Genomic DNA, 13,599 nt, shown 5'->3' with positions numbered 1-13,599 from the left:
ACCACTGCTTTGTTTTGGGTCTTAGTCCACTCGCTTTGTCCTTCGTTTGACAATTCTTCGTCAGTTACTTACTCTGTGCCGGGCAGGTTGCCAGGGGCCGGGGCTGCAGCAGTGAATTTTTAAAAGCAGAAAAGGACACAAAAGACACTGTCCACTCCCTCCTGGAACTCGTGTCCGTTGTCACTGGTTTCAGTATCTGACAGTCATGGAGAGATTGGACTTTAATCTCATTCATAGAATAGGAATAAAGGTAACTGCCTCTCAGAGCTGATCTTTTTTCCTGGATATTTGGGCTAGTGCTGTAAGTGACTGAGCGCTTGCATAAAGTGGTGCCTGGTGTCCCCACCCCCACTCTTCCCTGGCCCTTAGGACCCTGCACCCCGTGTGTCTGCCCAGGCAGAAGGCGGGCTCCCTGAGCCCACATGCTCCAGGTGGGCATGCCTGCAGTCCGTTCTTTTTCTCCTGGGAGAGGGGAGGGATGGAGCTGGTATTTGTGGGATGAATCAGCGAAGGTCATGCTGGAGTGTCCAGCCACCAGATGCTCCCTGTCCTCTGGCTCCATAATCCTCCACACTGTCAGGACGCCGATCATGGGATCAGAGTCTGCAGAAGAGGCTTCATTTGAGCCTTAGGCCATCGTGATAAACCTGACAGAGAACTGAGTTAAAAACGTGAGACTTAAAATACCTGAAGAGTTGAACCAAGAGAAGGTTTCTTCTGCAGTTTCTGCTGGGCAGGTACAAACCATGACTGTCCTCTGGACACTGAAGGTGGTGTCTGCTTGGGTCTGGAACCACAGCAACAGGATACAACTGCCAGGGACACACCCTATTTTGCACAGTCTCAGAAGCCAAGCAAGACTGGGTACTGTGTTACTAAGATGAGCAAATACCCAAAAATGCCAGGTCTCAAGCCCTTTTTCGAGGAGCCCGGACTTGACCCCTGACCCTGCACTTGTTGGCTGTGACCTTGGGCAAGTTCCTCTAACCTCACCCAGCCTCCACGTCTCCAGCTGTAAGAGGGGCTGTGGTCTTCTAGTCTGTGCTCTGCCTGTACAGCCCACCTGATGGCGTCATCCCGCGGTTGACATCTGCAGAACTTAGGGTCACACCTGGTGCGAGGCGAGCATCCACTCTGCTCCGCTGAGGACATAACTCCAGCCCTCAGAGGCAGCTTCTCTGGTGCCTCCTGAGAGCAGAGGCCGGCCCTTCCAGCCCTGGGCTCTTCCTGCTAAAGCTTAGTTCTGAACACACAAAGGAAAACCCACAAACCTTCTTTCTGGGCCGTCGGTCCCTTCGCTTGCAGATTGAACTTCATTTTCTGAATTTTTAGTTAAGAAACAAAAAGTCAAATAGTATAAAGGGACCGAAGGTGGCTTTTAAAGAGCTCTTCTTCACAGAGGCTCCCGCCTTGCATAGTCATGAGCAGACTTCAGGGTTCTCCTTGGACCTGAGTGGAAGAAGGAGAAAGGTATTACGTCCCAAAGCCAGGGATACAAGCTGCAGGCCTTTTCTGATGTCACATGGCATTTTTAACAGGTAAGCATAGTTTCTGAGAGGCTTCCCTGGTAGCTCAGCTGGTAAAGAATCTGCCTGCAATGCCAGAGACCCCAGTTCAGTTCCTGGTTAGGAAGATCCCCTGGAGAAGGGAATGGCTCCCCACTCCAGTACTCTTGCCTGGAGAATTCCATGGACAGAGGAGCCTGGCAGGCTGCAGTCCACGGGGTCACAGAGTCAGACACGACTGAGAGACTTTTACTTTAACTTTTTACTTTTTCATAGTTTCTGCAGCTCAGGGAGCATCAAGATTTCTTGGGCTCAGATGCTCAAAATAGCTCCTGTGGCTGTGAAAGAAGTATAATGAGCTGTAATTGCACTTTTTTTTTTTTCTGAGTTTGCTGACATTTATGGATGGCACAAAGGACTCATCATAGTGAGACAGTTACTCTCTTCATTATCAGTGTGTTCAGATTTCTCCAACTTCATATTTGCTGAGCAAGATTCATCACAGATTCATTAGTGATGGACAAATGAACTCCAGAAAAGCAATCACTCCTTTAAGCTTTTGTCCACTCAGGGATTCTGACAGAGGGAACCTCTGCTGAGCCCAGAAATGTGGTTTGTTATTTGGTTACTAAGTCATGTCTGACTCTATGATCCCATGGACTGTAGCCCTCCAGGCTCCTCTGTCCATGGGATTTCCCAGGCAAGAATCCTGGAGTGGGTTGACCTTTCATTGTCCAGGGATCTTTCCAACCCAGGGATCGCACCCAGGTCTCCTGCATTGCAGGCAGTTTCTTTACCACTGAGCCACCAGGCAGGGAAGCACCCCCCGCCTCCCCGCCCCCGCCAGAAATGTGAGTCTGCTCTTGTATGTTCCCTGCACTTGAATGTTTTCTGGAACAAACCTGCGAGATCTCCACCCTTCCTGGAACCTGTGCTTCCAGTGGCTCTGGCGTCAGCTGTAGCCTCCAGCACATTTATGCAGACTCCCAGCGTTTCATCAGTACTTCATGTTCTTGCACTTCTACTGCGCCAGGCATCCAGAAAAAAGATCCTACTCTGGACCAGCAATAAAACATCAGGGACTTTGAGAAGAACACACTGAACATATGCCCGGGTCTCAACAGCACCCACCTTTTGTGGCTCTTTTTCCCTTGCACCTAGTTGAGTGGGTGGTACAGGAAGAGCGTTTGAGGAGGCGTGGATTATTGCAGGGACCAGCCACACTCACACACACACACTCTTCTTCATTCTGTCTCCCATCAGAGGGCCTGTTCCCAGCTTTTAATCCTCCATCGCCATGTAGAAAAATCAACCAACTGTGCAGGATTGAAAGTTAAAGGCAGTTGCTGGGTCTCAAGTCAGTCCAGCAGTGGGCGATGAGGAAGTCATGGTGGTCGCCTTTGGTTCTGGGCTTGGGGTCCCAGGGGCTGGAGCCGTGTGTACTTGTGAGGTCACACTCCTAGCTTCAAGGATTCTTTTTTGATTCTGTGGACAGAATGTCAGGTTCATTTTGCTTTAACTTCCAGCCTCACGGCCTGTCAAGGGTCCCGAGAGCCTCGCATCCAGAAATGCCATGTAAGCCCCCATCTCTTTCCTCAAGGCCTCTGAAACCTCCAGTGACCGGGCATCCAGTTCCAGGCTTGTGAGAGCCAGTGTGAGGGGACACTGTCTGTCCAGGGAGGGTGCGGCCTGGAGAGATGGGGATCTGGATCCCCTGCAGTCACTTGCTGATACACTTGGAAAGGAAGAAATCATTTTGAAATTCAAAGTAGACTCTGGGATTCAGAGGCCATAATTAAATGCCATATGTTAGCACCAACACATTGGAAAGTTGTTAATGAATTCAGGCCGCCCCAAATACAGGTGCAACTTTGACAGGTTGTACACCAGGGTGTTAGCACAGACTTACGGTTGAGGGTGGGGGCACGTTAAAAATTAAGTTTCTAGTCCCTGAACTTAAAAAGTCCCCATGTACCTGTAATATTAACCTTCTCATTTACTCTGTGGAAGGGGAGCTGGCAGTGGTCGCTGCTGTGAATCCACTTTCAGCTTGGCCGCCAGCATTCGTGGCCACCCTGACTGTGTAGCCCCTGGCGTATGAAGCATTTCCCCTCATTCATTCATTGGTTATCCTAAAGGAAGATGGACTTTTCCTCCAGAGGGCGAAGACGTTATCTTTTAAATCTTTTTTTTTTTTTTTTTAGTTTCCCTAAAGCACTTAGCAGAACATTATGGATGTGGTAGGTTTATTTAAGCACCTGGCATTCTTGTGGATGGAAAAAAATTAGTGAGCTACGTAACTGCTTGGGAGTGCTTAGGCAAGGCCCAGCAGAAAATGCCTCTAACGTTGATGAAAAAGTTAAGTGAATTCAGGATGATTATGTTTATTTAACATGTCGACGGAACTGTTCGGCAGTCCTTAGAATGGGAATCTGAGGACTAAATTTCAGAAATAAATTTTCACTGGAAGATCCAGGCAAACTCAAGGAAAGCTCGTTATTTGTAGTTAGTCCCATTTTGCCATTGCAGTAAACAAGGTCCAGCTGTTAAAACCACAGAGCAGCTTTGGCTCAAGAGATTGCTGCCATTCAGGTTCCTATATAGATGCACACACGTGGCAACACATACGCACATGTCCACTCACACATGCATACACACATGTGGCGACACACGTGTGCACTCGCACGTGCATACACATGTGGCGACACACGTGTCCACTCGCACATGCATACACACATGTGGCGACACGTGTGTCCACTCACACATGCATACACACATGGCGACACACGTGTCCACTCACGTGCATACACATGTGGCAACACACGTGTCCACTCACACATGCATACACACATGTGGCGACACACGTGTCCACTCGCGTGTGCATACACAGATGTGACGACACGTGTCCACTCGCACATGCACACACACACATGTGGCGACACACGTGTCCACTCACACATGCATACACACGTGGCGACACACACATGTCCACTCACACGTGCATACACGCATGTGGCGACACACGTGTCCACTCACACGTGCATACACACAGACGTGTCCACACACATACGTTACACACACATCCACACACAGGGCAGGAAGGTAGCACTTTCGGTAGCATGTGGGTGGTGCAGCTTTTCTTTTAAGCTGACACTTGTTGCTGAAAAAAGAGACAGTGATGTTTCCTCCCTCTGCTTGTGGGAGTTTACCCTCCACTGAGCCCAGGAAGTCAGGATTTCCTAAGTGGTTTCCTTTTCTTTTAATATTCTTATAGAAAGAAATCACTTTTGAACTTCTCAGGAGCTTCACGTTTAGATGACTCTAGCATTCCCACCCCAACAAAGCTCAAACCCTGAGAACTATTTTGGTTAAATACCGTAATTATAGGTTTACCAGGGAAACCAAGGACCAACTGGGACTTTATCCTTTGCTTTTGTTTGAAAGAACCAAAACTGGATTCTTCTGGATAAGAAGAAATACAACAGAAATTAGTTTTTTACTCATCGAGATATCAGCCATAGCTTCCTGAGGGTGGGAAGGGGTCGGGATGGTTTCCCTCCTTCCCTAAGTTCCCCTCCCTCCTCGGTCCCATTTCCATCAGTCCCGTGTGTTCCCCTTCTGGTTTAGGGGAATGCCTCATGCTGTCAGGGTCCTCACACTGGAGCTCAGAAGCTCCCATTGGCAAGAAACCATCCTCTGTGGGATCTGATGCTTCTAGAAATGCTTGGATCCTTGGGCCAACCCAAGCCTCGACTTAACTGAGCTTCACCAGCTCCTACTAGGTGACCGGGACTCCACTTACTCTGACAGGAGAAAAAAGGATTTCTTAAATTAAAAAATCTTCATCTGCACAAAGCAACTGGGGTTCTCCACAGCCTCTGCCCAAGAATTAGAGCCTGTGATCCCTATTGCTTCCTCGACAAGGCTCAACAGGGTCAAGGGCCCTGGACCACTGGTGACCTTCCTCCCGCACTGAGCCCGTCTCTGCCCACCAAGCAGAAAGTCATACACATGATGCTTCAGTAAGGCTGCCTGCCTCTGCGCACCCCAAGGACCGGCCTTGTTCTACCCTAACTCTGTGCCTTGTCTGGTTAATGTGTGATGTCCCCAGCCCACTACCAGTCCATCCGGACCCTGCCAATGCTTCTTAAAGTCCAGCTTCAATTCCACATCTAATATCAAGCCTTTCTCAAGCTCTGGAGCACAATTCATAGTTCACAGGGATTGTGGAATTGTGGTTTTCAGCCTGAATTCCTTGGAACCCTCTTTTCTCTTCATTGTCTTAGGAGCCACAACCAGTGTGGAAAGAGGGGCTGGTAGAAAGGGATTCTGAAGTCCACGAGCCTCCAAACCCAAGCGCTTCAGTTCTGTTCAGTTCAGTTGCTCAGTCGTGTCCGACTCTTTGCGACCCCATGAACCACAGCACACCAGGCCTCCCTGTCCATCACCAACTTCCGGGGTCCACCCAACCCATGTCCATCGAGTCAGTGATGCCATCCAACCATCTCATCCTCTGTCATCCCTTTCTCCTCCTGCCCTCAATCTTTCCCAGCATCAGGGTCTTTTCCAGTGAATCAGCTCTTTGCATCAGGTGGCCAAAGTATTGGAGTTTCAGCTTTAGCATCAGTCCTTCCAGTGAATACCCAGGACTGATTTTCTTTAGGATTGAGTGGTTAGATCTCCTTTCAGTCCAAGGGACTCTCAAGAGTCTTCTCCAACACCACAGTTCAAAAGCATCAATTCTTTGGTGCTCAGCTTTCTTTATAGTCCAACTCTCACACCCATACATGACCACTGGAAAAACCATAGCCTTGACTAGACAGACCTTTGTTGGCAAAGAATTGTCTCTGCTTTTTAATATGCTGTCTAGGTTGGTCATAATTTTCCTTCCAAGGAGTGTCTTTTAATTTCATGGTAGGTGAACCATATAACCAGGCTGCCTTCTATCACTTGAGAGAGAGAGAAAGGAAAGAAAAGAAGAAAAAGAATGGAAACTTTCATTCTGTGGATGATAAGACTAAGGTTCAGGGAGGTCTGCTTAGCCCCCAAGGTTACCCATTGCCTTCCGGGCAGCCCTGGAGTGAGGACCAGGGTCCCCAAGTCACAGCACTGGCCTCCTCTCCTGGCCTCATCTGCCTTCTCCAGACTCAGCAGAAACACAGTGGAGGGAGCGGAACCCCATGCTGGAGAGGGGAGTGGATCCTGGTCCAGGTCAGGCTTACCCACTTGTGGAAGGACCCCTGGCTGGACCCTTCCCCCTGCTGGGCCTCGGGCGTCTCTTTAGAGTCACACAACACATCTTTCAAGGCTGTTACTTATGGCCTGGGATTCTGTGACTGCAAGCTCTTAGCCCCTGAGCGCCACCCTGTCCAATGTAGCAGTCACATACAGCTTTTAAATTAGAGAAAATTACGTCACAGGAAGAATTCACCTTCTCGCGCATACTGGCCAGCTTTCAGAGTGCTCAGTGGCCACAGGCGGCTTTAGCTACTGGGGTGGACGTCACAGACCGGACCTCCCCCTTCCTGCCGAGCTCTCCTGGGTGGCGTCGCTTCAGAGGAAACCAGTCTCCATTACATCAACAGATCGCCCGTCCCAGCTCCTGGAAGACACAGACCATGGAGTCTGACTTCAGTACCTGAAGCAATTGGCCCTGGCAAGTCTCAAATACACTCTTGCCAGTTAGAGGATAATGAGATACTTACTGTCCAGGGAAGGAGTAAGAGAAACAGGAATGAAAGCCAATTAAATTGCAATGACAAGATTATAATACAGATATAAAAGGATCCCTTAAGCTAGGACTTTCTGAAGTGCTGCTGTAGCTGGCCATTTTTTATTATTATTTTTATTATTATTATTCTAAGAGATGAAGTGAAACATGGGAAATAAGCCTTCTCCCTGAGGGCTTCTAGGACGATCTTTGGCACTCTCCTACAGAAGGCTGTGTTGAAATCCATAATAGTCCTGCCTTTGAGACTGAGCATACCCTGTTACCCTGAGCTCAAGCACATTGGTTTAGGGGGAAAATCTCCTAGGTCATCAGGAATAAACCTTCCCTGATCTCTACCCACTGTCAGCTTCCAAGGTTAGAATTTGCACGTTGTTGCCCTGACACCCAAATGCATTTCTGTTCATCATGAATCCTGCGTCCCAGACTTCCCTGGTGGTTTACTGGTTAAGACTGTGCTTCCACTTCAAGGGACACAGGTTCGATTCCTGGCCGGGGAACTAAGGTCTCCCGTAAGATCCCACATGCTGTGTGCAGCCACAAAAAAAAAAAAAAAAATTGTACTTCCAAATGGACAGAATATTGTTCCTTCCTTGTACTTTTTTTGTTGTTGATGCATTTCACCCTGAGACAGAGCCCACCCCCAACACGAGATTCTCAAATAACTGCAGCCCCACTCACCTGACTGCAGTTGCCTTCGTCTTTAATCATAACGTGCAGACCACGTGTGCTGCCCAGGGTGGGGCTGTGTAGCCAGTGCTACGGACAGAAGGCCGTTGCCCAGCCCCCTGAAATTCTCATCCCTTCTCTCCTGTTCTCCTCTGGACCCCTGAGGACGAAGCTGTTTGAAATCGGGGAAGGAGAATGCTTTCTTCCGTCAGCGCTTTGTTAAAAGCTTTGTTGACCACTTTTTCACTCGGTTTCTGTTGTTTTTCCTTTCCTGACCATTCTCTTTCCCTGTCACTCAAGTTAGAAGAACATCTATCCCCCACCCGCAACCACAAAACAAAATTTGTGTCCCTAAATACCACTATGCAAGGGTATCACTTAGCAGTTACCCAGAACCTTACCGTTTTAGTGAACATATTACTGTTTGCTTAAAAATGGGAGGGAAAGGACTTAAAAACAGTGTTCCATGTCCCTTGGAGATGTTTTGTTAGTGTACAAACTCCTGGCGTCGGAATAGGAGCTGAGACGCTGAGGAAGGGCCGGGTGGGAGGGCAGAGGTGGCCTGTGTGTGGCCTGGGCGTCTGAAGAGTTAGCCTCAGGGCCCGGTCGGAGGTGGTGATGAAGCGTTGCCTGCAAGGAGTAAGATGAAATGGCCCTGGCTCATTCATTATTTCTATCTCCTAGCCGTGGAAGACAGAAAATTGTTCATAGGAATGGTTTCGAAGAAATGTAACGAGAATGATATCCGGGTGATGTTTTCTCCGTTTGGCCAGATAGAAGAATGCCGGATCCTCCGGGGGCCCGACGGGCTGAGCCGAGGTGAGTGTGCCGTCTGCAGCGTCTCTGCCCTTCCGCACTAATTGGAGCCCCGCGTCCCAGCCAAGGTAGATGCAGCCCCGCGCACGGCCGGAGGTCGCCCCGAGACACGCCCCACGGGACGAACTTAGCCAGCCCGAACTTTTCACCGTGGCGGGAGTGATCACCTCTTATTTCTTGAGTCGAGAAGGTCCTGGTGCCAGCATATTAGCTCAGGTTATCACTGTCAGACAGGAGGCCTCAGGCCGCCCTGTCATTACACATTGCTTTTCAGTCTCAGATTAGAGGAGATTGGGGACGGGTTGGGGAGAGACTTGGCGGGTGAGAGAGAATGTGTGCCGCTTGCATCTTAGTTTTCTGACTTTCCGCCTGTTCCTGGAAGAGGTGTTGAGGGTGTGGGCATCTAAACAGAGAAATAAAGCAAGAAAAAAAATTGCCCTGCATAGCATAGAGCAGATACAGACTCGAGTAACCCAGCCTGTCTCAGGGTGTTAGGGTTTTAGAGCAAGGAGCAAACCTCCTGGAGTCCTACACATAGAGAGTCCATTAAGTGACAGAGAAATGAATTCATCCAGAAGATTGCAGGTTCTTCTTTGTCACCAGGATAGAGGCAAAGGCTGGGCTTTCCAGCACTGATGAAAACCAGCATTTTTGCCAACAGCGATGCAAGGTGGTTGGAGATGACTGTTCTGTTTCCACACTTACCTCCCCCTTTGACAAGGCCATACGCCTCCTTCCTTAAACCACTCACTCATAAGGCTTGTCACCAGGTCCCCAGTCATCTAAGTCCCCTGAGTCAGCTCAGCGAGGCCCTCGGGAAGCCATGCATGTAAAACACGTTTGTCCATTCTCATAAGAAAGCTGTTTTGGCAACACATAGAGGATTTCATTCAGTTAGTGGAGTTTCCAAGGCAGGTTCCACAAGGATAATTAGAAGCGTCTCTCGGGTCCCCATCTCTGGTTCCTAGGACTGCACTGCCTGCCTCTGTCCTGAACCCTGTGTTGAAAGAAAAGTTTGGGCCTTGAGTATCAAGGCCCTAGTGTTCACCAACCTCCCTAGTCTTACCTAAACTCTCCACCCTGAGAAGAAGAACATGTGTTCTTTAGACTTGTAGACATAAATTTCACGATGTCAGCTGCTCGAAGGCACAGGGAACAAAAGCTTTCCACCTGCCTCCACCCCCAGAGCCCCAAAACAAAGGGAGTGTTGAGAAAAACTATGGGAGGAGGAGGAATAACTCTAGTCTTGTGATCCCTACATTTCTTTCTGAAGGTGGCTTTAAAAGAGAGAGAGGAGGAGGAGGAGGCCTGGAAATGACGCTTAGCGCTCCCTGAAAAGATGGGAGTATAAAAGCTGAGCAAGACACCATGTCAAGTGGGGTCCCTGTGTAGCAGACCCAGTGCCTTGAGCTCATCTGTCACTTAGCACCTGTGCCTCCACCAGCATCACCCCAGCTGGCTCCCTGTGCTGGGGACCCGGATGGCCTCGCAAGCAGAAGGCTGCCAGGTTTGCATCCTGGATCCCTCTGCAGCACCCCAGCAGCCCCCACTCCAGGAGAGCTGATCATCACATCGGATCATCCAGTCCCGCTGCAGGCGGGAGAGGCAGATAGGCACACAGTCCAGGAGGGCAGATGCCTGGGGGAGATACAGCATGGCTGAATTAAATAGGCAATAAAGATGAGAGTATTTTTGTGAACCCTTTTCTGCTGCCAGTTTAGTCCTAAGAATCACCATTCTCCCCCATTACGATTCTCAGGCACGTTTCCGTGTTACTTTGCGTTTTTCATTTGCTCAGGTATACAGCATGGACGAGGAACAGACAGTCGTAGTGAACTGTGTAGTGCCTTGGAGGTCGATGGCCCTGGGGTCCAGACCTAGAACTTCTCCAGAGAAACTCATGGGGTGCTGTCCACTCCTCTTCCTGTCTCTGTCCTCAGTTTTCCCAAAAGATGGCAGCAGTCAAAATATGTGCCCTTTTTGAATAGGGCATGGTTAGCTTCCACATTTTTATTATCTTCTTCTTTTTTTGGCCGCACTGCAGCTTGCAGGATCTTAGTTCCCCAATCAGAAATCGAACCTGGTCCCTTGGCAGTGAAAGCGTGGGGTCCTAACTGCTGAACTGCCAGGGAGTGCTCCTACGTTTTTGTAGAAGCAGACCATTCATAGGGTGTCATGGAGGCCTCGACTATGAAGTAGGCATGCTGGACTTCTGTTCTCCCCCTACTGATTTATGAACTGAGTCTCTGACTCAATTTCTCCACCTCTCCAGTGGGGGCAGTGATGGGAACAGCACTGGTGTCTAGAGATCCTCAAGCATATGGTAGATACTTCTGCAGTTGAGATTTTAAAGCAGCCAAAACTTTCACAGAAAAGAGCACCAAGACACCGTACTTGAGGAGAGAAGTTGGCCAGTTCAACCTGCCATTCGGTTGATGAACCAGCACTTGGCACCAGAAGCAGCCTATTTCTGAAACAAGTTACACTTTCTTCAATATTTTATGCAAATACCGGTTTAATATAAAGAGTAGACTCCTCTTCCTTGCCCCCCCTTTTTTCCAACAGAAAAGTAATTTCTGAATTTCTAGAAAACTGATGAGAATCCCCTAGGGCAAAAAGAAAATACTCATTTATAGTCATTTGTTCTGAAACATAAAGACGGACAGTGGTGCATTTTTCAATTAGCAATACCCAGGGACTCCTGGGTACTGGGGACTGCTCCTAAATCAGTGTATTTGTTGAAAGAACAATTCTCTTTCATGCTACTATTTTGCTTTCATTAATGAATTGCAGTTTTCAATCAAATATTAATAAGTATCTCCCATCAGCAGCACTCCCGAGCAGGAACACTCAGCATTTCCGGTCTCCATGCCTGTTGCTGGCTCAGCTGTTTATAGAATAAATAAAAACGAAATGAAATGAGAGATTGGCTGCTCTGAAAAGCACCTTTTAATACTAAACCAGGGTATAAACTAGTCAGTGGAAAAGGATTTAAATCAAACCACATGATTATGATAGGGGAGAGATGCCCTTGAGTCGTGCACATTTCCAGTTAGTAGCCCTGGGTCTCCAATAGGTGTCCAATGTCTTTCCTCCTCTACTGCCATGTCAGTAGTTGACATTCCTACCTGGCAGGTGTTACGCTGAGGTTCCTCCAGGCTTGTTGATTCAGTATCCCTGCCCTACGTGAGAGTAGCTGCCAGAACTCACACTTATCAAGTCCTACGATACTTTCAGTTAGAATCACTGTTTAAAAAAGAAAAAATCATGACTTCCATATAGGCAGGAAAGACTGTTTTAAAGGCCCCATAGTTATTCACTGGCACCCAGATCTGTGCCGTGTTTTGAGACAGGACCTCCCATGCTGCCCTGTCCCCCAGGGAAACTGTCGTGTCTGCACGTGGACAGCACCTGCCAGGCCTGTTGAAATGACCCAGCAGACGTCAGGACTCTGCTCACTTTACACCGTGTGCCCACATCTGAACATGCATCTTCTCCTTTGGGGGCAGTAACCCATTCTGCCATTTTGGAAAACCTGGTTTGAAATGCTTTTCAGCCCCTCATGAGATATCAGATCTTTCTGCAGTGGCAGATCTGCCTCTCAGGGCCCCCACGTGAGCCTTCACTGAGAAGCAGGCCAGATTCCACAAGCCCACCCATGGCAGGCCAAACAAGACGTCTGCTGTTAGAAGCACAGCCTCAGACTGCTCCACCAACACATCTCCTGGACAGTGTAACCTGAGCGTGTCCGTTTCCTAAAATACAAACGTTCTCACCTGCAATCCCACGGTCAGATTGAATGACTTGGGTACGATCTGCCGGGCTTGCTACACCCTGGCAACGGAATATCTAACTCAGAGACAATGAAGGGGTTGATTTGGTTCTTCTTTCCCATGAACTGCAGTCAGATCTTCACTGCCATTTAAGGTAACTTTCTGCTTGTTTAAGAATATTCCAGCTGTGTTTATGATGTTCCAACATTCTCCTGCCAAAACCCTTGACAAAGGAATTGGCGATATTTTCAGGGATGTTGGTGAGCACAGTCGGGATGCAGCCATTATGTCCTCATTTGTTTTTATTATATCTGATCTGAAATGTGGGGGTAGGCTTTTGACTTTTAAAACATGTACAGGGAGAGGACTCAATTTTGATCATGACATTTTAGTCATGTCCACGTAGTGCCCAAGCATTCAGATACATGGGAACCTGTGCCAGAGGCCTCCTGGGTTATTAGCTGCATCTTGTCATCCTACCCAGGTGGCTCAGTGGTAAAGAATCCACCTACCAATGCGGGAGATGCAAGAGATGTGGGTTCAATCCCTGGGTCAGGAAGATCTGCTGGAGTAGGAAATGGCAACCCACTCCAGTATTCTTGCCTGGAGAATTCCATGGACAGAGGAGCCTGGCGGGTACAGTCCACAGGGTCACAGAGTCAGACGTGACTGAGTGACTGAGCACACAGTCATCCTATTCTGGATACTCTTCCAGTCTCATCTCAGGGGTGAGATTTTGCCAACTCTGAAGTCCTAGCCTTCCCTCAATCTCGGGAGCCATGAATGAATGATCTCTCCATGCCAGTTTTAAATAAACAAACCTGACCTTGGGGTTGTGCATCATAGTATTAATTCTGATGCTCCAGTGTTTTACTCATGGAGTAGTTTAAATCCTGCTCAGAAGATACAGAGAAGAAAACTGGCTGTGCTAAGATCTTCCTACAGCTGAAGAGGAATTTATAAACAGGTTTTCCATAAGCTGACATCTTCTCATGCCACACAAGTTATCTTAAATTATGCTTCCTTCAGTTGAAATAAAGTGGCTGTTGCTGCTCTTTCAAAGAAGCAGCAGAAAACAAGAGGCCTTGGCATCATTTTATGTGCTTTT

The 13,599-nt window shown here is 48.5% G+C and overlaps 1 protein-coding gene across 14 annotated transcripts in view; it reads left to right on the top strand.

Moving 5' to 3' along the window:
* CELF2 (CUGBP Elav-like family member 2) overlaps positions 1 to 13,599 on the top strand; it is a 663,065-nt gene that overhangs the window by 591,920 nt on the left and 57,546 nt on the right. For all 14 annotated transcript variants that reach the window (XM_061435730.1, XM_061435722.1, XM_061435728.1 and 11 more), the window contains one exon: positions 8,587 to 8,721. In XM_061435730.1, coding sequence (XP_061291714.1) covers positions 8,587 to 8,721 — 135 coding nt within the window. The remainder of the gene's footprint in view (positions 1 to 8,586; positions 8,722 to 13,599) is intronic.

The sequence above is a fragment of the Bos javanicus genome, chromosome 13, assembly GCF_032452875.1.
Source record: "Bos javanicus breed banteng chromosome 13, ARS-OSU_banteng_1.0, whole genome shotgun sequence".
Classification (NCBI taxonomy): Eukaryota; Metazoa; Chordata; class Mammalia; order Artiodactyla; family Bovidae; genus Bos; species Bos javanicus.
Note: the sequence above shows the minus strand (reverse complement) of the source record. Positions and strands in the feature narration are given on the sequence as shown.